Source organism: Bos indicus x Bos taurus, chromosome 11 (assembly GCF_003369695.1).
Source record: "Bos indicus x Bos taurus breed Angus x Brahman F1 hybrid chromosome 11, Bos_hybrid_MaternalHap_v2.0, whole genome shotgun sequence".
NCBI lineage: Eukaryota > Metazoa > Chordata > Mammalia > Artiodactyla > Bovidae > Bos > Bos indicus x Bos taurus.
The window spans coordinates 2,502,697-2,526,125 of record NC_040086.1 but is presented as its reverse complement, the minus strand read 5'-3'; the positions used below and the strand labels follow the sequence as shown (position 1 = coordinate 2,526,125).

At 56.2% G+C, this 23,429-nt stretch overlaps 2 protein-coding genes and 1 long non-coding RNA gene across 12 annotated transcripts in view; 2 read left to right on the top strand and 1 right to left on the bottom strand.

Annotated features, from left to right (window-relative positions):
• KANSL3 (KAT8 regulatory NSL complex subunit 3) overlaps window positions 1-11,791 on the top strand; it is a 65,498-nt gene extending 53,707 nt beyond the window's left edge. For 5 of the 10 annotated variants that reach the window (XM_027554592.1, XM_027554597.1, XM_027554596.1 and 2 more), the window contains one exon: window positions 11,654-11,789. In XM_027554592.1, the coding sequence (XP_027410393.1) occupies window positions 11,654-11,761 (108 nt within the window). In that variant the 3' untranslated portion in view covers window positions 11,762-11,789. Of the gene's footprint in view, window positions 1-11,653 lie in introns of all 10 variants that reach the window. The other 5 variants (XM_027554579.1, XM_027554580.1, XM_027554581.1 and 2 more) reach the window with 3 other exon arrangements.
• On the bottom strand, window positions 1,744-13,492 carry ARID5A (AT-rich interaction domain 5A). Its single transcript, XM_027554601.1, has 7 exons — window positions 13,373-13,492; window positions 6,486-6,598; window positions 4,981-5,113; window positions 4,602-4,654; window positions 4,057-4,154; window positions 3,696-3,855; window positions 1,744-3,319 (listed from the first exon to the last, which is right to left on the bottom strand). Exons 1-7 carry the CDS (start codon window positions 13,374-13,376, stop codon window positions 2,102-2,104), a joined length of 1,779 nt encoding a protein of 592 aa, XP_027410402.1. The 5' UTR covers window positions 13,377-13,492; the 3' UTR covers window positions 1,744-2,101.
• A 4,063-nt stretch (window positions 13,493-17,555) lies between these two features.
• On the top strand, window positions 17,556-19,500 carry LOC113900704. The gene is made up of 3 exons (XR_003513222.1): window positions 17,556-18,762; window positions 18,862-19,180; window positions 19,271-19,500. It is a non-coding gene; the product is annotated as an uncharacterized LOC113900704 (long non-coding RNA).
• The last annotated feature ends 3,929 nt before the right edge of the window (window positions 19,501-23,429 follow it).

The following is a 23,429-nucleotide window of genomic DNA, read 5'->3' as shown; positions in this document are numbered from 1 at the left end:
GAAATGCACAGGGTGCCCTGCCTGCGAGCAGGCGCTCCGCGGAGCCCAGCCTGGCGTCTTAGCTGCAGGATCTCTCAGAGCTGCTGGTTCAGGATGGTCCCACCCCTCGGAATCTCGGGGCGTGAGAAAAACCACAGAAAGGTGGCATGCCAGAGCTGCAGGGCACAGAGGTCTTCCAGGAAGTAGGTCCACATTCGCCTGCAGTGTTTGCTGATGCCGGAGCAGAGCCGCAGCGCACCCCCCGGGGACCTGCTCAGGACTGAAGACGCCCGTGCAGAGTAGTTCCCAGCAAAGCCTCCAGAGGGCGCCAGCGTCGCAGCTCTGTGCAGCCCGAGCTCAAATCCTGTTGCCAGGCCAGTGGCCCCCTTCTGTGCTGGGAAAAGGCCGCTGTGGCTTTGCAAATGAAGGGGACCCCAGCGACCCTGCCCCACATTAGGCAGGGCCCCGCATACAGCAGATGCCCATATCCAGGGGATCTGACTCTCAAAGACCTGCAGCCCAGCACGGGGGCTGCTGCTGCTGCTGCTAAGTCGCTTCAGTCGTGTCCGACTCTGTGCGACCCCAGAGACGACAGCCCACCAGGCTCCCCCGTCCCTGGGGTTCTCCAGGCAAGAACAGTGGAGTCACAGGGGATGTAACTCTAAAAGACCTGCAGCCCAGCACCGAGGGCACTTGCTGGGAGGGTGGTGGGAGTTCTCAGACCTTTCCCTACTCCTTGTCAACCACGGAGACCCCATAGACTCAGAGATGGGAGCACGTGGGTGCCTGCAGGGGTGCGGAGCTCAGGGGTGGAAATCCGCTACTTGTGCTGGCGTCTCCCCACAGCAGGGAGCAGGGGAGTCCCTTCAGAGCCTGCGTGTTCATCCATCATCAGCTGATACATCTGAGATCGGAAGTCAGGACCCGGGCCAGTAGTGGCACTGCCTTTCCAAACCTGTATGGAGCTTGGCTGGTGGCTGTGCCCAGGTTCTAAGAACAGGCAGCCTGAGGCGGGGCGGGGAACAGTGCCTCTGACGGGGTACCCCTCCCACAGCGACAGGTGAGAGCACACTGCTCCCCAGGCAGAGCCTGTAGGAAGGAGGGCATTAGGCTGCAGGGTCTGAGCCCCGGGAACAACTGCATCAGGAAAAAGGCAGATGCCCAGGTGAAGATTCTGATCCCCTTCATCCCCTTTTCCCTCCAGGCATCCCCGGTGGGAACCACCTGTGCCCCCACCCCGCACATGCGGCAGGCTAGTAGAAGGGCTCACCAAGAAGACTCGGCAGCAGCCCCCCAGGCTGGCATCCAGCACCAGGGCAGGCGATTCCAGCATCCTGCTCGCACCCTGAGCCCCAGGAGCGCTGCTGACAGCTGCAGGGCATCCATGTGGTTTAGCTCAGGGTGCTGGGTCACGCCCCAGTGCACAGCTCTGCTCCCCCACGTACTCCAGGGGAACCAGAGCAAGTCCCAGCCTCTCTGAGCCTCAGACTCCGATCTGCACCGTGAGGAAGGTAACAGCTGGTTGTCCCCAGACTCAACCAGCCCAGTGGGCTGAAGGCACAAGCCGAAGGGCACAGCGTGCGGAGGTATGAGCTGGAGGCTGGGTTTGCACTGGCCCTGCTCTTTATCCCAGTGACAGCATCCCAGGCAGGAGTGGGTGCTGCACAGGTCCCTCTCCTTGGCTCCCCTATGGGTGGCGCTGCCCACGAGATCACCCCCGTCTCACTGCTCCTGCAAAGGTCCACACCACACACACCTCAGGGCTGCATGTATTCACTGGTGTTTTATTGGACTTCCCACGGGCAGCATGGACAGCTCCAGGGCCCTTCACCCGCCCCGATCCCTGCTCTGGGGCCCGGGCTGGGAGCTGTCCGCCTCTCTCTGTCTTCTCCTGAGGCATGCCATCACTGGGCCCCAGCCCCTGGGCTCAGGCTGCCATCTTGAGAGGGAAACCCAGTTTGCCCAGGGCCTTTTTGGGCCAGGCTTCCCAGCCCGGGGCCCACCCCTGTCAGGCACAGGCGAGCTCTCCTGAGGAGGGGCTCCAGGCCAGAGCCCCCGGCAGTGCCTATCCACCCCAGGCTGAGGTCAGACCCTGACTGCACACAGCATGGCAGGCTCAGACCTACAGCTTGGTGTTGAGGTGGAAGGAGAAGTGGGGTGCTGTGTAGGCTGTGGCAGGCGGCACATGCCATGGAGACGAGGCCGGGCAGAGTCTGTGGCACAGGGCACCGTCAAAGGATGCTGGTGGGAGGTGCATCAGGCCAGCAGTCATGGGCGAGGGTGCTGTGGCGGCCAGCAGGTGGGCAGGGAAGGCAGGGATGACCAGGGGGCTGAAGGGGAGGGTGGCCTGGCCCTTTAAGGGACCCAGGGTGCCAGCGAAGTTCAGTGGGCAGCGCAGCATGGTACCCCTGTAGGCCTCCGGGAGGGCGGGGCCCAGCAGGCAGGAGACGGCCAGGTCAGGGCCCCTGGGCTTGGTCCCACACTCCTGGGCGTTCGCCTCCTTCAGAAAGGGAGACACTGCCCGCAGTTTTTTGCTGCCGTGGACCGAGCTGTCTTCCGCCAGGCTGCGCTTGTGGCCCAGGCCTGGGCTGCTCGGGAAGGTGGGCAGGGGCACGGGGCTCTCAGCGGGAACCTTGGTCATGGGGGACACCCAGCAGGCTTTGGGTTTGGGGTAGAGGCTGCCCTTTCTGGAGCTGCCCTTGTGGAATGCAGAAGGGCGGCCGGCATCCCCGCCCCACACCAGTGGGGGCTCTTTGGCTGGCAGCCCCTCCTCCTTGGCAGGGGGCCCCAACAACACCCTATCTTTAAGACTGGGGAAAAGGTCCCTGGGACGCTGGCTGATAGGCTTCAGCACCTCGCTGGGGTAGGCGTGGAAGCAGCCGGTGACGACGGGGGCCGACGGGCGAGGGCCTGCCTGTGTCTCCCCCCAGAGGCCGCCCCCAGGGGCCTGCCTTCCTTCCAGAGGTGTCAGCCGGTGCCTGGAGTCCTCGGCCAGCCCTCCTGGGCTCTGGGGACTCTCCAAGGGCGGGGCGGCTGGGGGTGCCTGGGGCTCCCCACCTGCCCCGTGGCGACAGCCCTCCTCCTGACACTGCAAGGCCTCCGCCTTGCTCACCTGGGCCAGGAGCTTCTTTTTGGCCAGCGGTGACATGATACCGTGTGTCCCTCTGCAGTAGAAGCTGGACAGGAGCCGTTTGTAGGCCTCAGGGCAGCCACTGGCACCCAAAAAGGGCAGAGAGGGCCCCGCGGCCGGGCCCCGCTGTTCCATGCCGTCTCTGGGTGTCTCCTGGCTAGGAAGCCTTGCCGGGTCAGGGGCATCTGTTTTGGTCTTTGCTGGCATCAGCTAGAATGAGAAAAGGCCAAGCCTCAGGGCTGGGGTGAGCCGTGCAATGCTGACCTGGGGACGTGGGGACAGGAGGGAGCCAGCCCTTCCAGCACCTTCGTGCAAAACTGTCAAAAGGCGTCCCATCCCCTGAACAGACACAGCTGGTGTCAGGACTTGGGGACTGGTGAAATGGGGTGTAGATAGGACTCAGACTCCACATGTACCCCCAACTTGAGGGCCCTCAAGTAGTGAACCACTCTGTGACCCTTGCCCCCCGCCCGGTGCTGCCCTTGGGGGAGGGGCGTGTTCTGGGGGTTCCAGGCAGGGAGCTCTGCAGCCACAGTGAGCTGGTAGGGGGTGCTTTGAGAGGCATGGGATGGGGCTCAGAGCTCACCTGGTCCACCCGCTTCTCCTCCTTGACCTTCTTTGGCCTCTCAGTGGCCCCATCATCCCCCCGAGGCTCCTTGGCCATCTTGTACTGCTTCCTGGGCTTGGAGGGGGGCAGGGGCTTGTCATCCTCCCCCTTCAGGTGCCGCACATATGGGAGGACCAGCCTGGGGAAGAACAAGGCGTGTTGCCAGGGGGCCGGGCTGGCAGGAGGCTCCCACCCTCTAGGCCCACCCCAGCTTCCTCCCGGCCGAGACCGCCAACACCCCTGCCCGACCAGCACACAGACACCCCCAGCCACGGGGGCCGCCCCCGCCCCCAGCCCCACCGCCCAGCAGAGCTGCCGGGTGACGCCTGGGGCCTCACACCTCTCGTAGTGGCGGCGCGTGCACGTGGCCGCGCTGGTGCTGCCCGGGCTGCCCCCCAGCTCGTCGTACACATTCTTCCAGAGGCGGCGGCCAGTCACCTGCAAGGGCGCCACGTCAGGGCACAGCTGGCAGGTGCCCCCTGCCTGCAGGGTCCCCGCAGCTCAGGGTCCCCACTCGGAGGCCGTTTCTAATTGCTTCTCTGCCAGCAGGGGCGGGGAGGTTGGAGGGGCCTCCCCTGGCCAGCAGCCAGCCAAGTCCCCCTCCCAGGGGCTGCCCGAGCACTGGCGCTTTGTGAGTGCAAGGACAGGACAGATGGAAAGGGTGATGATCTTGCTCGGAACAGCAAAGAACGGCAGATAGGGCAGGTCCCTCCTCCCTGCAGCGCACAGGGAGCTGGGGAAAAGGCAGGGTTTGGACACTGCCTCATCCTCCTGCCAACAGGAAAGGGCAGGTCTGCTGGGCTCCCTCTTTTCCCGAGGTCCCAGGGGCACAGCTGATGTGCTGGGAGACGCAGCAGGGTGAGGACTCAGAGGAGCCATCCTTACCAGTTCATAGGCCCCTAGCTTCTCCACGGCCTTGTAGATCTTCCACAGGTTAACTGGGGACAAAAGGGGGCGGGACCCCTGTCAGTCTTGGTGGGAGGAGGGGGCAGCCAGCTGCCTGTCCCCATGGCCCCGTCAGGCTGGCACAGAACCAGCACATACCCAGACAGGGCCACCAGGATGGCTGGGCAGACCGCACCCTGTGTGCTGGGGGCCCAGTGGCCTGTGAGGATGGACATCTGGCCGCACCCACTGCCAGGTCAGTGCCTGGAGAGGGGCAGCCTTTCTGTGTGCAACCCCTGTGGGCTGGCACGTCGGGGGTCGCCCAGAATGGAGGTCCCCTGCTGGGCCCCCCTCCCGTGCCTGCACCCCGGGGACGCACTCTGCTTGAAGCCGAGATGGGGCACCCTCTCGATGGGCGTGTGTCGCTCCTTCATGAACTTGTAGAGGCTGACCAGGAAGGCCTGCTCTTCCTCCTGCTCCTCCTCCCGCTCCCTGCCTGCCTCGGGGGGCTCCTGGGGAAAGAACACGAGGCAGTGGGATGAGCCCCCAGCTGGTAGGAGGCTGTGGAAAGGCGGAACCACTGGCTGCTGGGGAGGAAGGAGATGCATGGCCACCAACTCCAGGCTCCCAGAGGAGGGAGCAGACCCTCACACCCGACTCTGGGCTGCAGAGGTTGTTCCTGGGGTCAGAAGAACAGAGGTGTTCCACGTTAGCCCAGGACCCCAGGTCAGGATCCAAGAGGCCTGGTTACAGGGATGGCCATGGGAGCAGCCCTGCCCCTTCTCCAAGCTTCCGATCTTCTTCACCTGGCTCTAGGTTGTCACGTCGCCATCTCAGCTCCTCTACCAGACTCTGAGCTCCTGGAGGCAGGCTCTGTGGCCCCGGGGCCCCAGTGGCCCCTGTGGTCCAAACCAAAGGATGGTGTGTTCCATCTGTGTGGGGCCATTCCACCAGGCTTGCTTCCGTGGTCCGCCGTTCATGTGCTCAGCGTGGGGAGGAGAGACCCTGTCCTGGGCTCCAAAGGGCCCTTGTGTCCAATGTACAGGTCTTTTGGTTTCTGCTCCCAGTGGGAATTTCTCCTGATGCTCTTCCTGTGGCTGGTGGCTCAGGGCAGGGGCTCCTGTTGGGCTGGGGTTGGGGTCCCAGCTGGGGTGGCCCCAAACACGAGAGGGCTGGCAACCATCATCAGGGTGAGAACCGTGCAGAGAGCCATGTGTTCCAAAAATACTCTATTCAAAGTGTCATGACCGTAGCTTTGACTAATCAAAGACCTCTGGAAATAAACAAGCCAGCTTGCACGTTACCTATGAAATTGGAACACACTGCCGTGCCTCAAAACGGAGGCACTCTGACCACTGCTCTTCAAACGAACATGCTTTTCTGTTCCTCTTCTCTGAACTCCAGGAAATCTGTTAAAACCTGTTCCCATTTGCAGCTCCCTCCAGCCTGTGCCTCCGAAGCAAATGGCCAAAGAGCATTGATGCAGAGGCTAATGGCTGCGACTGTGCTGGTCAGCGCAGCAGCGCCGATCTCACTACGGGACAGAAGGACGTACGTGCAGCTTAACATTGTAGAACAGAGCTTTACTGTCTCATAGATCAGGGCTCCAGGCCAGCCTCATGCAATAAAAGGGTTCTGCTGTGAAAACCAAGCCTGAAAGTCCAGCCAGAGGTGATGGGCAAGCCCTCCCGTCTGCCCAGCGCCCAGTCAAGGCCCCAGACAGTGGGGCTGTGCCCCTCTCTGGACTCTTTCAGGGTTGGGGGGGTTAGGGAACACATCTCCAGGGTGTCTCCAAGGTCACCTGGGAGGCTGCACACAGGTGGGGCAGGGTGAGGGAAGGGGCAGGAAAGAGGCCCCCAGTGGGGGAGGGGTGGCCCAACTCACCTCCAGGCGCACGGGGCTCCGGCTCCTCGGCTCACCATCGGGCTGAGGAGACACTGGTGGGTCTAGGGGCTCCCCTTCCTCTGACTGCTTCCTTTTCCCTTTGACCGGAGGTGCTGGGGGAAAAGGGCAGGGGAGAGTGAGAACATGAGATGCTGGCAGAGAAGCGGGTGGCAGGAGGGCAGCGTGGCATCCGAATGGCCTGGTGGGGGTCAGTGCTTGCCACCCTCTGCTTGTGGTGCCCAGCTGCCGCAGGTGGCCTCTAAACCACACGGGTTCCCCTGACTCTGCCGCTCCCAAAGCCCCACCCATGCCACACCTGCCGGTTTTCCTTACTCCATTTAGCCCTCTTTCCAAAACTATGAAGGAGACCCTAAGTCACCCTGGGGTCAAGTCAGAGGAGGCTGGGGCCATGGTGCTCAGGGAAACTGTCTCCAAACCCCACCTCTCCACATCAGAGAGTATTTGCAGCGGCTCAGCCAAACTGGGAGCTAAGAGAGCTGCGGAGGCTCCCATGTTTGTGGGTCCTCAAAGCACCATGGGGGCCGCTGGGACCATAGACCCTCCACAAATTACCAAGAAGAAAGTTCCCATTTATGAAGCAGCCAAGCTTTTCTTAAGCATCCCTCATGATCCCGTGCATGCTTAGTCATGTCTGATTTGTTTGCAACTCCGGAGACCGTAGCCCACCAGACTCCTCCGTCCATGGGATTCTCCAGGCGAGAATACTAGAGTGGGTTGCCATGCTCTCCTCTAGGGAATCTTCCTGACCCAGGGATCAAACTCACGTCTCTGGCATCTCCTGCATTGGCAGGCAGCTTCTTTACCACTAGTGCCACCTGGGAAGCTCAGCAGAGTCCTAACTGCCCCTAATTAGGCCACATACTCCCCTCGCCTTCATGGCTCCTGGTGACCCTTCAGGTCTCACCTGACAAGCCCAAGCAGGTAGTGGGGGGCCCTTCCCAGCCCTCAGCCAAGCACAGCACTTCTCTCTAGTCATCCTCACCTCCTCACACCATACAGATGGGGCCATCCAGACTGAGATGCCCATGGCTTGGCTGGCCTCCTGACAGCTTGGTGAGGCCGCCCAGCACCCCCACACAGCAGGTGGCAGGTAAGGGAAAATGTCTCCTCTGTCCATGGGATATTCCAGGCAAAAATACTGGAGCAGGTAGCCATTCCCTTCTCCAGGAGATCTTCCCAACCCAGGGATGGAACCCGGGTCTTCTGCATTGCAGGTGGATTCTTGACTGTCTGAGCCCCACAACAACCTGATGGAGGGCAGGGAGGAGCCAGGAGCTCAGTTGTCCTAAGGGCATCCTGTGAGTTGATGGCTGCAAAGACGTAGCCACTGGAAGCCGCTCTGGCCACGCAGCGGGTGATTGGCCGTGTGAGACCACCCTTTCTTTCCTCCTTTCTGTTCATGTTCCATGAACTGTCCTGGTTCACTCCAGCTCAGAAAATCCTTACTGCTGGGAACCTGCAAGATTCCTCCTCTGTTCCAGGTAGAAAAGAAACTAAGAACAAGAAACCTGGGCTTCCCTGGGGGCTCAGTGGTAAAGAATCCGCCTGCCGATGCAGGAGATACGGGTTCGATCCCTGGTCTGGGAAGATCCCACGTGCTGTGGAGCAACTAAACCTGTGAGCCAAAACTACTGAGCCTAGGCTCTAGAGCCGGGGGCGGGGGACCCACAACTACTGAAAGCGTCCAGCCAAGAACCTGTGCTCTTCAACAAGAGGAGCCACCACAGTGAGAAGCCTGCACTCCACAACCGCGGTGGAACCTGCTCACTGCAACTGGAGAAAAAGCCTGTGCAGTGACAAAGACCTAGCGCAGCCAAAAATAAAGAAGAAACCCGCAGCAGAGTGACCCTCGAGGCCAGCGATACCCAGGGGCCTGAGCCGTAGACCTCTGACTGCTGGACAGTGTCCCCTTGGGCGGCTGTTCACAGAAGTGCCACGCAGGTTCTCAGCTCTGTGTCCCTGGCCCTTTCATATGTATGTTCTCTCAGTGAGTCCCCGAGGGATCCCGTTTTAAAGAGATTAAGTTGCCTGCCTCCCTGGAGGACCACATTCAAAGCAAGGTCTGTCTGACCACCCGTCCCGGGCCCTGGCCTCGCCATCACTAAGGCTGTGGTGCTTATCACCAACATCCACAAGCTTCGATGGGGAGTCCAAATAAGCCTGGAAGAAAAACCGAGCCTAATGCTAATTGGGCCTGGGCCGTCCTTGCAGGCTGGCTCCTGATCACCGGAGACATAGCCAATCTCCAGAAATAACTGGGTACTAATCACTGACCCCTCCCACCCCTGACGGAAGCCTTTCCAACCGGGCCCTGGGCAACTCTGCACCTTCTTTCCTTCTGTGAATTGGGGCAGGGGTGGGGGGAAGAAAGACACTTGGGTCCTTTGCTAACTCTCCGTGAGTCCTGAAGCCTTCAGCTAATGGGCACGCCTCTGTCCCCCCAGCGTTTCTCCTTTCCCTTCCTGCCTTCTCTGCTCTGCTTTCACAACTTCTCTCCCTCCTTTCCTGAAGGGAAAATGCTCAGCTCCGAAGGACTCTCTCCACCTGTTCCTGTGACGAGGCTTCTCACTGGCACCCTCCTGCAGATCGGCGGGCCTCAGGGAAAGAAGGTGGTGGGACCAGGGCCCACTGGAATCACCAGGGAAAATTTAAAAGACATGGTGCCTGTCTCCCCCACCCTCCCCCAACATGAGTACGGCTTAAGGTCCTGCACGGGGCACCAGGGGTTTCCTGGTGGCTCCGCAGCAAAGAACCCGCCTGCCAATGCAGGAGACATGGGGTCCATCCCTGGGTCAGGAAGACCCCCTAGAGAAGGAAATGGCAACCCACTCCAGTATACTAGCCTGGGAAATCCCATGGACAGGGGAGCTTGGCAGGCTACAATCTGTGGGGTCACAAAAGAATCAGACAGGACTTAATGCCTAAACAAAAACAGGGGCTTCAGGGTTTCAAACTCCCCAGGGGGCCTGAGAGGGCAGCCAAATTAAGGGCCACCGGGACAGAGCGGCCCTGGTCCCTCCTGCTTGGTTGCAGGGGGCCACGCTCTCCTAGGGAAATCTCCAGGACTTGGGCACTTGCGTCACCTGGGAAGGAGGTCACCATCTGAGCTGTTTGACCCCAGCAGAGACGGGGATGAGAGCCACAAAGGGAAAACACTCTGTCTCTGTGCTCTGTGCGCGGCCGAGTCCGGGGGAACCGGCCTCCATTCTCGCCGACCTGGGCCGCAGCCCTGGATGAGGGACGTGAGGAGAGTCTTCACCCTTCTTCCCCAGCCTGGTGCCCCTCATCCCGGCCATGTGGCCCAGCCCTGTCACGGGCAGCGCGCAGCCATGGCAGCAGCATGGCTATGGCCGTTCCTATGCCAGCAGTCTGCTTAACTCCACAGCTCTGTGGAAGTCAAGCTTAACCCTCGAACCCAAAACCAAGGCAGTGAAGAGGTTAATTTCAGTCACTAGCTGTGAAGGAGGAAGTTCCTGAAATGAAGCCCCCCTGCTCTCAAGCCACACCCCCCCCACCTCCACACTATTTCCTTCACCATCTGAAACCAGTCTCTCCTAGGCCCTGGTCTGGGCACTTCTGAACACTGGCTCACTACATCTTCCCAGCACCCAGTTAACAGATATTACAAGATCTGAGGATCTGAGAGGCTCAGTAACACTGAGGTCACACAGCTTACTAGCGGCAAAGCTGGGATTTGCAACCAGTGCGGTATCCCTGTCTCAAGACACTGACTCCAAGGTGTAGAGTTTTCTAATGGGAGCAGGGAGACCCCAGGGCTTCCCTGGTGGCTCAGTGGTAAAGAATGTACCTGCCAATGCAGGAGATGAGGGTTCGATCCCTGGGTTGGGAAGATCCCCCAGAGAAGGAAAACGGCAAGCTACTCCAGTGTACTTGCCAGAAATGCCATGGAAAAAGGAGCCTGGCAGTCCATGAGGTCACAAAGAGTTGGACACGACTTAGCGACTAAACAATAATAAAGCGAGACCCCAGGTTCCTTGTATGTGCTCAGAGGGTGCAAATTGGCCGTCTCTCCCCAGGGGACCTGCAATGTCACACTGCAGCCCCCCTGTTAGTGTGCTCACAAGAACCTGGGCCTGTCCTCCCAGAGAAGCTGAAGGCAGACGAGGTGGGGCAGGAGGAAGGGTGGGGAGGGGGCTCTGACCCCACATAGGTTTCTGGCCTTTACTTCGTTCTCCCACCTATAAGAGGGGTCTGTTAGACCCAGTGGGCCCAATGTTCTATGCAGAATGAAGCGAGAAACAAGGCTCTCCCCCAAAAAAACCACAGGTGCTGTGGGTCTGTGTGTGTGTGTGCGTGCATGCATGCGTGTGTGTGTGAGATCTGAGGTCTGTCACTCCGCTGTGTCTCAGTGCCTAGAGTTCTGCAGCTGCTTCATAAGCATGACCACTGATGGAGAGGAGCTGGGCTGCGCCTAGTTCAAGGCCTCTCTCCCTCTCTCTCTCTCTCCCCCTCTCTCTCTCCCTCTCACTCTCTCTCTCCCTCTCACTCTCTCGCCTCCCCCCCTCCTGCCCCGCCTCTTCACTCTCGGTGTGATGGAAAGGAAGCGACACTTCCTTTCATGAAAAGTCACCCACTGGGAGCACCGTGTCAATTACTACAATAATGGTAACAGAGGCCTCAATAACAACAGGCAGACTCGCCACACCTTCTTGCCTGAGGTTGTTGGCTTAAGTTGCTCTTTGGCTTGAGTCGGAGCTGAAACAAAGACAACCTTTGAAGCAGCCAGTCCTCTCAGCTCGGAGTCAGCTGCCTGGCGGAGCAGTGGTTTGGGGAGAGGGGCCTGCCCAGGGCTGTGCTCCAGCCAGCATGGAGGACAGACGGACAACCTGGACACATGCAGCCCCCACCTGCCCTGCCTCCGTATCTCAGGGGAGGGAAGAGGGGCCAGGGTTGGGGAGTAGCTGGGGCCAAAGTGACAGCCTTGAGTGTAGAAAGGAGGGGGCGTGGGGCACCCCACAATGTGAAATGACCAACTCCCAGACCCCCGGGATCTGGTGGTCCTGAAAGACCCCGATCCAGGGTGGGGCTGAGTCCCCACTGTCTTGCCCTTCCAAGTCTGGGTGGTATCTGGTGATAAAAGTAACAGCTCCGTCTCTGTACTGCTTCCTGTGTCCCCACCAAACCAGGCTGGGTGGCGGTGTGTCCAGACGTGGGTGAACAGTAGACGCACAGCCAGGACCAAGGAAGGCTGCCTGACTTCCGCCTGGGGCACTCTTCTTTCTGTCTCCTGGTAGAGCTCTCCCAGAGTGGCTCTCGAAGCCCAGCCAGTAAAGCAAGGTCCAAGGTGGGTGCGGGCCATCCCAGGTCAATTTCCCACCTGGGAACAGGAGACCATTGGGAAGGGCGAGAGGGGCAGGGTCTCAGAGGCCTAAACTGTCCTCACTGTCAGACCAGGGCTGGTCTCTAAGCCTCAGTTTCTCAGACTGTAAGCCTCTCAGAGAGAGGGGCTGATTCTGTGAGGTCCTTTCTACCTCTGCCATTCCAAGTTCGAGGTCCAGGGTTTGGACAGGCTGTGGAACTCCACCCTGGTGACCCAACCCACTAGCTGCCATCTCTGTCCTAGCACGGCCTCTGGACACAGACCCCACACCCCCAACTTTGGTGCTCCAGCTGGGGCAAGAAGCACCTGTTATCCTCCCTTCAGCTCCGCGGACTTCTCTTGGCTAGCTGACGACCCCGCAAAGAAAGGGACCCTGGGTCTGGCCAGTACAGTGCCGCCAGACCCTCACCCTGAACCCTTGGGGGTCCGGCATCGGGCGATTTCCTCCCCTATTCCCAGCGTCCGTTCGGCTGGAGGCCTGAGGCCGGCGCGGCCGCACCCCCTGAACACTCTGCTCAAGGACCGAGACGAGGCAGCGATTCAGACTGAGCGAGCGCGAAGGCAAACGCTTCTCTCCTCACAGCCCGTGCGTCTCCGCTTTCCACCCCCTCCCCGCCCCCCATCACTCGCGGGTCCGCCACGCTGTCCCTTCTGTAGCCCCAAGAGGAGAAAAGAGACACAGGAGAAAGATGAGCGGATCAAAGAAGGCAGTTACTTCTTCCCTGCCGGGGGTTGGGAGTGGGAGGATACAGAGGAGGGTAGACAGGAGACAAGAAGAGGAGAGGCTACGGGGAAAAAAAAGAAAAAGGGGAAGAGGAAAGAGAAAGAGAAAGGGTCGGGGTCAAGAAGCCGGTAACCGCCGAAGGATCAGTACGACTCTCGGCTTAAAGAGGAACAGTTGATTCTTCAAAATGCATTGAGCAAGTTCTTCAAAACCAGCGCAGAGTCACTTTCAGGAAACGGCGGCCGCAGTGGAAAGCGCCCCGCGCGCCCAGCGGACCCGGTGCCCCTTCTCGGCGGCGCCGGCGGATTCTGAGAACCGCCGGGATGTGACGGCGGGGAGGGGAGAGGGGAGGGTGGGGGGCGGGGGTACTGCAGACGGAACTGCTGCGGACAGCTGTCACAACAAATTAGCTGAGACCAGCTCGAGATTGAAAACCACAGCAGGAAGTGGGATGACAGAACCGTACAGGACTTGGTAAATTTCAGTCAAGAGACGACGAAGAGAGTTTCGAGATAAACGCCCGGGAAGCCCCTTGGCCGCCAAAACTTTTTGTCTTTCCTTTTTTCGAACAGCGCGCGCCCGACACTAGGCTTTGGCTCCGGCTCGCTGCGGGAGGACGCGGGCGTCCCGGGCCAGACTACCTCCCCGCGCTCTCGCCCCCGAGTCCACTCCCAGCCCCCGCTCGCCCCCCAAGGCAGCACCGACCGCCGCGAGCGCCGGGAAAGACCGGGCGCCACAAACTCGCCCTCGCGCGGGGCCGCCCGTCCCGTCCCGTCCCGGACGCACCGCAGAGCCACTTACCCATGGCCCGGAGAGCGCGTGCGGCGCCACCACAGCACCCTCCTCGCGTTCCTCTCTCCGGACCCCGCGCTCCCCGCGCGACTGACCCAGAGGCGCCGCTCGCCGGCCACCTCCCCCCCGGCCCCGCCCCTGCCCGCCCCTCCCCGCCCCCAGCCCCGCTCTGGGCTCCGGTTGGTGGGTCCAACTCTTCCGCGAGGGATGGGGACCGCCTCCTCAGCCCGCAGAACTCTGGGAGCTGTAGTGTGTTCTCTCCCTCCACAGGCGCAGACGCTGCGGAGCTGGGCTCCTCACCCGGAGGGGCTGAGGCAGGACAGCCAGGAGTCACGGCTTCCTTGCGCCGCTGGAGGCGAAACTCGAGTCTTGGAAATGTCCTCTTTGGTCTTAAGCAGGGCACTGGGGTCTGGGTGGGGTAGCAAAGCGCTTCCGATTTTGACTTGAACTGGGTGGAAGACCTCTCCCATCTCCCTTCCAGCCCAGCTTAGAAGTAGAGATGGTTGGTGATAGCTAAACAAGGACCCCTTCCAAAGTAACAAGTCCTTGGCCAAAGCTCTGTGGGGGTCCAGAAATGCCTGGGGCAGGAAACCTGCTGACAGGGGCCCGTGTCCACCTATTTCTCAAAGACAGAGAGGGCAGCTACAAGGTGAGCAGTGGAAAGAGGGGGCATGATCCCTGCTTGGGGAGATGAGGCTTCCAGTGGAGTAGGGGTCTTAGGAGATGCTGAGCCAGCTGCAGCTGGGCTTCTGCCAGAGGGAGAAGTAACTCAGCCATATTCACCTCACAGAAGAGAAAACTTGGGTTTTCTCTTGGGTTTAAGAATTCAAGGTCTGGAAGCATTGTTCACAATAGCCAAAGAGTGGAAGCAATCCAGTGTCCATTGATGGATGAATGGCTAAACTGTGGTATGTACTCAGTTGCACCCAAGTCTTTGCCGCTCTTTGGACCATGGCCCACCCAGGCTCCTCTGTCCATGGGATTTTTCAGGCAAGAATACTGGAGTGGGTTGCCATTTCTTCCTCCAGGGCATCTTCCCAACCCAGGGATCAAACACATGTATCCTTCATCTCCTGCATTGCAGGCGGGTTCTTTACTGCTGAGCCATCAGGGAAGCCCCTAAACTGTGGTGAAAGTGAAAGTCACTCAGTTGTGTCCGACTCTTTGTGACTCATGAACTATAAACTCCGTGGAATTCTCTAGGCCAGAATACTGGAGTGGGTAGCCTTTCCCTTCTCCAGGGGATCTTCCCAACCACCCAGGTCTCCTGCATTGCAGGCAGATTCTTTACCAGCTGATCCACAAGGGAAGCCCAAGAATCCTGGAGCGGGTAGCCTATCCCTTCTCCAGGGAATCTTCCCAACCTAGGAATCTAACTGGAGTCTCCTGCATTGCAGGTGGATTCTTTACCAACTGAGCTATCAGGGAAGCCCAAAACTGTGGTATGTACATACAGTGAAATATCACTCAGTCTGAAAAAGGAAGGAAATTCTCACGTGTTCCACAACATGGATGAACCTTGGAGACAGTATGCTAAGTAAAATAAACCAGACACAAGCTACAAATACTGTATGATTCCACGTATATAAAGTACTTAGAGTCAAATTCATGGAACAAATAGTATAGAATTATGGTTGCCAGGCTTCCCTGGTGGCTCAGATGGTAAAGCGTCTGCCTGCAATGCAGGAAACCCGGGTTCAATCCCTGGGTCGGGAAGATCCCCTGGAGAAGGAAATGGCAACCCACTCCAGTACTCTTGCCTGGAAAATTCCATGGACGGAGGAGCCTGGTAGGCTACTGTCCATGGGATTGCAAAGAGTCGGACATGACTGAGTCACTTCACTTCACTTATGGTTGCCAAGGGCTGGGGGGAGGGAAGCGGGATAGGGAGTTAGTATTTAATAAGGCTTGGAGAAGGCAATGGCACCCCACTCCAGTACTCTTGCTTGGAAAATCCTATGGATGGAGAAGCCTGGTAGGCTGCAGTCCATGGGGTCGAGAAGAGTCCAACACGACTGAGTGACTTCACTTTCACTTTTCACTTTCATGCATTGGAGAAGGAAATGGCAACGCACTCCAGTGTTCTTGCCTGGAGAATCCCAGGGACGGGGGAGCCTGGTGGGCTGCCATCTCTGGGGTCGCACAGAGTCGGACACGACTGAAGTGACATAGCAGCAGCAGCAGCAGCTCAGATGGTAAAGACTCTGCCTCCAAAGCAGGAGATCTGGGTTCGATCCCTGGTTCTGGAAGATCCCCTGGAGAAAGGAATGGCAACCCACTCCAGTATTCTTGCCTGGAGGATTCCATGGGCAGAGGAGCCTGGCAGACTACAGTAGATAGGATTGCAAAGAGTGGGACATGACCGAGTGACTAACACACACACACATTTAATAAGCACAGATTTTCAGTTTTGCAAGATGAAAAATTTCAGAAGATGGATGGTGGTGATGGTTGTGCAAAAATGTGGATGTACTTGCCGTCCCTGAACTGTATGCTTAAAAATGGTTAAAATGGTAAATTTCATGTAATGCATATTTTTCCACAATTTGAAAAAAGAGCCAAGGTCTCACATATGGACTTGAACCCTGTCCTAACACAGAGTAAGCAACCACAAATTGTTGATTAGTTTTAATACAAACAGCGCTATGCATTTCCTAATTTTACACTATAAAACTGAGGCTCCAGAGGATTAATTAGCTCAAGTAAGATAGCTGGTAAATGGTGGAGCTGAGCATCCGAGCTCCAGTCAGGCCCCCTCGGTCACTCCCCTCAGCGTTTCTTGGCAGTGCTATTAACTGAATCAGGGAACACAGCCTGAGAAGGAGAAAGTGTGAAGGGGAAGACTTGAGTGCTGGTGAGCACACGATGGACCAGTGAGATGTCCAGCGATAGCTGGCAGTGAGGCCTGGAATCCATGACAAAGCGCCGGCTGGAAACAGCTGGTTAAGGAGCCCTAGGACCCGTGCGTTCACCAACCCTGTTTGCACTCATCACCCAGCCATCGCCCTAAACAAGTGGCCCAGGGTTGTAGTTTGGTGACCCTGAAACTCTCCTTCATCCTTGGGCTCTGGGATGGAAGAACTCTCCAGGCTCAGTTCAGAGTGGACAACACGTGGGCTCCCTTGTCTACCTCATAATGGGTCATTGTATAAAAGTCTATGCCTGCAGATTTGGTAACAGACACATCGTCAACAATAGTAACTGCCTCTAACAATCATTATAACGGTGATTATGAGAGTGCCCCCACACTTGCCAGTTTATAAGCCCTCCAGGAGACCTGAGGCTGTGTTGGCAGATGCTGTGGGAGAAAAGCTTTGTCCATTCTTTTTTTTTCGGTGGCAGGGAGCCACAGCTTGCAGGATCTTAGCTCCCATACCAGGGATCGAACCCTTGCCCTCGGCAGTGAAAGCTCTGAGTCTCGACCACCGGACTGCCATCCTATTAGGACTGTTTGCCCAAGGTTTGGGGTAGAGGCCTAGGCACTACCTTCAGCATCCCAGTCTAGGCCAACCCCACCCTCCCAGGCTGAATAGACTCATTGCCTGACAAAGCAGCAGATCATCCCACACAGGACAGAGTTATTCTGCCATCCCAGGCAGTTGAACACACTCTTACAGACAGTGGCTGTTGTGCAAAGCCTCAGCAAGTCAACACCTGCCTGTGTCAACCTGGGAACAATATGATCTAAATTTAATTGCCTCCTGAGGCAACTGTTTGCAATAGAAAGTAATTTACAACAGCCAATAAATCTTGCAGAGGAATGACATCTCCATTTGCTTCCCTAAAATCAAACATGCCTGTTGGTCAAGCCACTATCTGATATACCTTCACCTCCTACCCACAGCTACCCTCCTCCTGCATTATCTAACCATCAGATCCGGCCCCTGATGGCATGAGAGAAGTCGCCTGGGCCCTCCATGTCCTGCTGTCTCAAATAGATTAATTAAAAAAAAGAAAAACCCACGAATGCATTCTTCCCATAAAGACATTACAAATAAATCATTTCTCTCTGACACCATTCCAAATTCAGTTCCCTCCCCAACCTAGAGATAAGGACTCTTATCCCATTGGGTGGGCACTGGTGGTGAAGAATGTGCCTGCCAACGCAGGAGACATAAGAGACGTGGGTTCGATCCCTGGGTTGGGAAGATCCCTGGACAAAGGCATGGCAACCCACTCCAGTATTCTTGCCTGGAGGATCCCATGGACAGAGGAGCCTGTGGACTATAATCCATGGGGTTGCAAAGAGTCAGAAGCAACTGAGCATCAGATTGGGTAAACTCTTCCGGAACTTTCCCTATGTATTTTCATAAGTACATGGTGTAAAAAAACACGTAAATTTATGTGTGCTTTTAAAAAGTGATTCCATTCTAATTGTTCTATTCTGCAACTTGATTTTTTTGTCCAACAATACGTCTTGGAGAACCCTCTCTGTTAGAACACAGATCTATTTCTCTCTTGTAGCTGCTAGACTGCACGTCTGGTACGGATGTATAGCAGTCTTTATTTCATCCCCTCTTCATGGTGCTTGGTCTTTTTGCAGTTACAGGAACCTTCCAAGAACATTCTGGACCCCCTTAGAACATTTGCAGGGCTCTGTAACTTACAAAGGAGTCCCAGAGATTGGCCTTTCTGCTTTCTCCTAGCCTCTGTCCCCAAGACTCGGCATCCCTTGCTGGCCCAAATCTAGGAAGAAAACCTGGTCTTGGGAGGGGTGGTCCTCATCCTGGAGCTCTCAGAGCTGGAGGGACTGTTCACGAGCTTCTTCCCACCTGGCCTCATTCTGGAGAGGAGGCCAGCAGGCCCAGAGACGTCAGGCGAGTTTGAAGGAGGTCACACAGCAAGTCCGTGTTTTTGCTCTTGCTCCTGCGACCCACAAACACATCCAGCATGCTCAGTCAGTTTTCTGCTCTGGGAAGCTCCGTTCCCAGGCTCCAGCGGTGGCAAAAGGCCCCCAGGGCTTTGTTTTCAAAGGAGAAATGAATCGGGAAGTATTTTTAAGTGCCGGCCCCGCCTGGCTCCTGCCTTGCTCCCTCGTGCCCTAGCTGTCCAGGAAAGGCCAGCTTCACAGTGGCATCCGCAACTCATGGAAAACAACAAACGCCCGAAATAGATGATACCCAAGCTCAGGAATGGAAAGAATTGGCTCATGGCTTCAAACGCCTCTTTTAGAAAAAGGCAAGAATAGCTTTCGGCATTTGGGGAACTGCTGGAGGTGAGGGAGGGGGATCTGAGAGCTTTGGTCACTTTTTTTTCACCTCCCCCTCCCCCCACCCCCATGTGAACACTTAGCTTCCCCAGCTCGATCCACTCTGGGAGCAAATCCACACCTGGCTGCTGCCGGAAACTGGAGGAAACTGGAGATGCTACATGATTCTTATGCTTCTTGAGCCTGAAAGGTAACGGTCGAATTCCTATGTGTGTCTGTGTTGGCGGGAGGGCGGGAGAGTGGGGGTGGGTGACAGGGAGAGAAAATGTGGATTTTCATCCCCACTCAGATAGCCCAGCTGCTGTGTGACCATCTGCAAGTCACTTGACCTCTCAGAACCTCCAGTTCCTCACTGGCAAAGCAGGCATAATGATTCATTTATTCACTCATCTGACATTTGTTATGACCCAGCTCTGTGCCAGCACTGGACTAGAGACTGGGGGATATGGCCATGACCAGGACAAAGCTCTGATCTCGTGGAGCAAAATATACAGCCCTTGACAACCTTACAGGTGATGAGAATCAGCCATTGCTTCTTCAGACAGTTCCAAAGTCACTCAAGGCCTGGTGCCAGAGGGGGGACAATACCTTTGACCAGTGTTTATCAGGTACTGAACCTAGCGTCTTACATGGATTATTTCATTCAGTGTCACCCAGCCCTATGAAGTGGCCACTATATATTTATCCCTATATTACAGTTGAAGACATCAAGCAGCAGAGAGTAAATGCTGGACGAGGTAATAAAGAGAGGCCAGCTCCCTGTTAAGCGCTGGATACCTGGACAACCAAAGCCTGGTTCCTTCTTTATGACACAAAGTAGTAAGTCTAGACTGGAGGTCAGTACAAATGCACTGGACAAAGGTTTTTAAAAAAACAAAAACAAAACCACGGGGTCTGTATAGAGCTTTTTTAAAAAATGTATTTTAAATTGGAGGATAATTACAATATTGTGTTGGTTTCTGCCATACATCAACATGAATGTGCCATAGGTATACATATGTCCCCTCCCTCTCGAACCTCCCTCCCACCACACCCCACCCTACCCATCTAGGTTGTCACAGAGCATCAGATTTGAGCTCTGTTCATCAAACAGCAAATTCCTATTGGCAGGCTATTTAATATATGGTAATATATATATTTCAATGCTACTCACTCAATTTGTCCCCCACTCCTTCACCCAGAAGTCTGTCCTTTATGTCTGCCTCTCCTTTGAAAGTGAAAGTGAAGTCGCCCCGTAGTGTCTGACTCTTTGCGACCCCATGGACTGTAGCCCACCAGGCTCCTCCATCCATGGGATTTTCCAGGCAACAGTACTGGAGTGGGTTGCCATTTTCTTCTCCAGGGGATCTTCCCTACCCAGGGATCCAACTCAGGTCTCCTGCATTGCAGGCAGACTCTTTGCCCTCTGAGCCACCAGGGAATCCCTTGCTGCCCTGCAAATAGGTTCATTGGCACCATCTTTCTAGATTCCATGTGTGTGTGTCAATATATGATATGTTTTTCTGACTGACTTCACTCTGTATTATAGGCTCTAGGTTTATTCACCGCATTAGAACTGACTGGCAGCACTATTTACAATAACTAGGACATGGAAGCAACCTAGATATACATCCACAGATGAATGGATAAAGAAGTCGTACGGAGCTTTTGCTCTCATTTTAAAATCAGCTTCTGGTAACCCTTCATTTCCCTGGTGTATGACTGTCTCCCATTTGACAGATGAGTAAACCGAGGCTTGCAGCGCTTAAGTGCCTCTTCGGAAGACTGCACAGACTGCACGATGGGAGCTTCTTACTACCTGCAGGTTCCCAGGACTCTATGGCGGGAGCGGGGGCGGAGGCGAGAGGGGGTCGCGCCCCAGTGCAGGAGAGAACTACATCTCCCAGGATGCCATGCGAGGGGCGTGTAGGGGTGGAGCCGCCGCGAGCCCACGGCAGTCATTTCTTGGTATTTAAAAAAAAGTAGCAAAAGAAAAGAAAGAATCAAAGCCTCAAGCGTCACGTCTAGGAATAGCGTCGGAGCCAGGCCAAGTCATTATAGACGATGAGTAATCCGGTTAAGTCATTTCTCTAAACGCCATTCCTTGTAAGAGAATTAAAATATCAGCTTACATCAGTCGGGGAGAGGCAGGCTCCAGGGGCCCGGGGCGGGAGCGCTGCCAGGAGGGGGCGCGGCTGGCGCGCCTCGGCCGCTCCGCTCGGTCTGGGGCAGCGGCTGCACGCCAGCGACCGACAGCTGGGCCCTGGGCTCGGCCTGACAGCCAGCTAGGGGGCGGCGGGGGAGCCACCCTCCAGGCCTCAGTTTACCTTCTTGTTAAGAGCTTCTAGGAAAGTTTGGGCTGCCTCCTTTCAAGAGAATCAGTGTCCCTTGTGGGGATGGACCTGCGAGGTGAATCAGGCTACTAGGCCAGATGGGAATGGGGTTTCTTTTTCTTCAGTGTCCCCTCTTTCTGTCAGATTCCAAAATTCCTATCTTGACAGCTGCAGGAGCAAAGAGCTGATGCTGGGAAAGATTGAAGGCAGGAGAAGAGGGTGACAGAGGATGAGATGGTTGGATGGCATCACCGATTCAATGGACATGAGCTTGGGCAAACTCCAGGAGATGGTGAGGGACAGGGAAGCCTGGCGGGCTGCAGTCCATGGGGTCGTGAAGAGTCGGACATGACTTGGGTACTGAACAGCAACAACAACCAGTGGGGGTCGGGGTGGATCTGGATCTCCTGGAGGTGTGAATTTTGTCCTAGACTTGCAGGAGTCATCAAAGCATCTTGAGATGAGGATTGCAATGAATTTAGGGAGGGTGAACTGATCCAGAAGCTGACCCTAAAACCTGTCCCCTAAATCCCTCTCCAGGTCCAACAACATGAGCTGGGTCCTGGTAGTGAGCCGGACACTCATCTCTCCCTCGGTGACCCTCACGTGGACCCTTGGCAGATAAGGGCACTGGGGCCCGGAACCTTCCCACTGGCTTCCCACGCCAGTCCCCAAAGCGGTAGAGAGTAACTCAAGCTTACAGATGAACGCTTGAGGCAGCCTCTGAGCAACTTACACACGTTCACACTTGCAATGAATCAGGCACTTTTGAAATTCCCTTTTGACCAAAGGGCAGAGAGAAACCGAGAGGTTCTCAACTTCCTAAGAAGCTGCACTGGCTCAGCCAGTCCACTAAAACAGGAAGCTCCAAGGCTCTGGAGTCAGGCCGACTGCTCCCCAGTCCTGGCACCCTCACTTGCAGATGACCTTGGATGAATGACTCACCATCTCTAGTCTTCGATTTTCCCACGTGTAAAACGGGATTAGCAATACCTACCTTGTGAGATTACTGTGACAGTTAGAAATAACGTAGACCTTTAACAAATGGTCATTCTGTTGTGCTGGTGTTATGTGAAAACAGCCTCCAACCAAGCAGATTCTGCGTGCATCTGAGCCTGTAGAAGTAAATGCTTAAATAACCTGCTCCCCCAAACCCAACCGTCTCTTAGCACAGCAGTCACCTTCCCTGCATCAGGGGGCCAAGCCCTTGGCACACCACTGGCTCCTCTGCACAGTCCTGCCTGTGTGCACCCCAAGCCCTGGCCTTAGCGACCTGAGCTGGACCCTGAGACCCCCCACCTGACCAGGTTTTCTAGGTTTACAGCTAGTAGCTTCAAGGTCCTGAGCTCCCCAGTTGGGGTCTTCACATTTGGCCAGGATGTTGGGAGGAATTATGGTCGAGGTGAATGATGTAGCTCTAACCTGAGCAGATCCATTAACTCCTTCCATGCTGGAAGCCTAAGCTTGGATGGGTGGGGTGGGGTGGGGGTTGCTACTCTAATTACTTCTCCTACTCAGTCCCCTAGCGGCTTCAGAGTCTCCCAAACCCTGACCCACACAGATCTCTGCAAGAGGGAGATTCCTCACTCACTCTGATGAGTGAGGCTTCCTGTGACTGAGTGGCATCTGCCTCCTGTGCAGAGTGGGAAAAGCGACCTGCATTCTCCATAAGAAGACCAAATGCCCCAGGACTTCCCTGGCCGTCCAGTAAGACTCCAAGCTTCCAATACTGAGGGTGCAGGTTCTATCCCTGCTCAAAAGTTTTGTTTTGTTTTAAAAAATAAAACCCGAGTGCCCCAAATCAGTTCAGTTCTTCATGCTCAGTCTTCTCATCTGTAAAATGGTCATGGCACAATAAAAGCCCTCACACCTGCTAGTGCAGTTATAGGCACTAGATAAGTTATTTCTTATAAACAGCTTAGAAGTGTGTTTGGTGGGAAGGCAGATCTCCATAAATATTAGCTCTTATCCAGAACCAGGACCAAGCAGAAGGCATGGGGTGAGCCAGGGCTAGGGGAAGGACACAGGAAACCTGGGTTCCATGGACCCATGGGACATAGCAGATAGTGGTCCTGCCCACCCACCCCACCTTCCCTTCTGCTGCTGCTGTGTGTCAATGTGTCAAATTTTGTTGCCTTTAGGGCTTTTTTTTTTTTTTAATTAAACACGGGCTGCCTGAAAACCCTAATATTCTGGTTAAGTTTTGAAACAGCTCAGAAATCCCCTCCTCTTGTGAGTCAGAGGCAGGAGCATTAAGCAGAACTGCCAGTGGGGTGCTGCGCAGAACTGCAAAATAACAGCTGGGCAGCCCTGTGGCCCCAGGGAGCTGAAATAGGGGCTCAAAAATATTGGGGTGCGCTGGCGTGGCACGAAGGCCGGAAGTCCCTGGGGGTGGGGGTGGGGCACACTAAAGCCCCAAAGGATCGCCATGCCCACCCCCTGACATAAAAACAACTCGGAACGGTTCAATTAGTGTAAGGAAGTCTCACAAGACTGGCTTTTCCCGGAACGGCGATTTCGATGCTCGCCTGGAAATATCAAATCC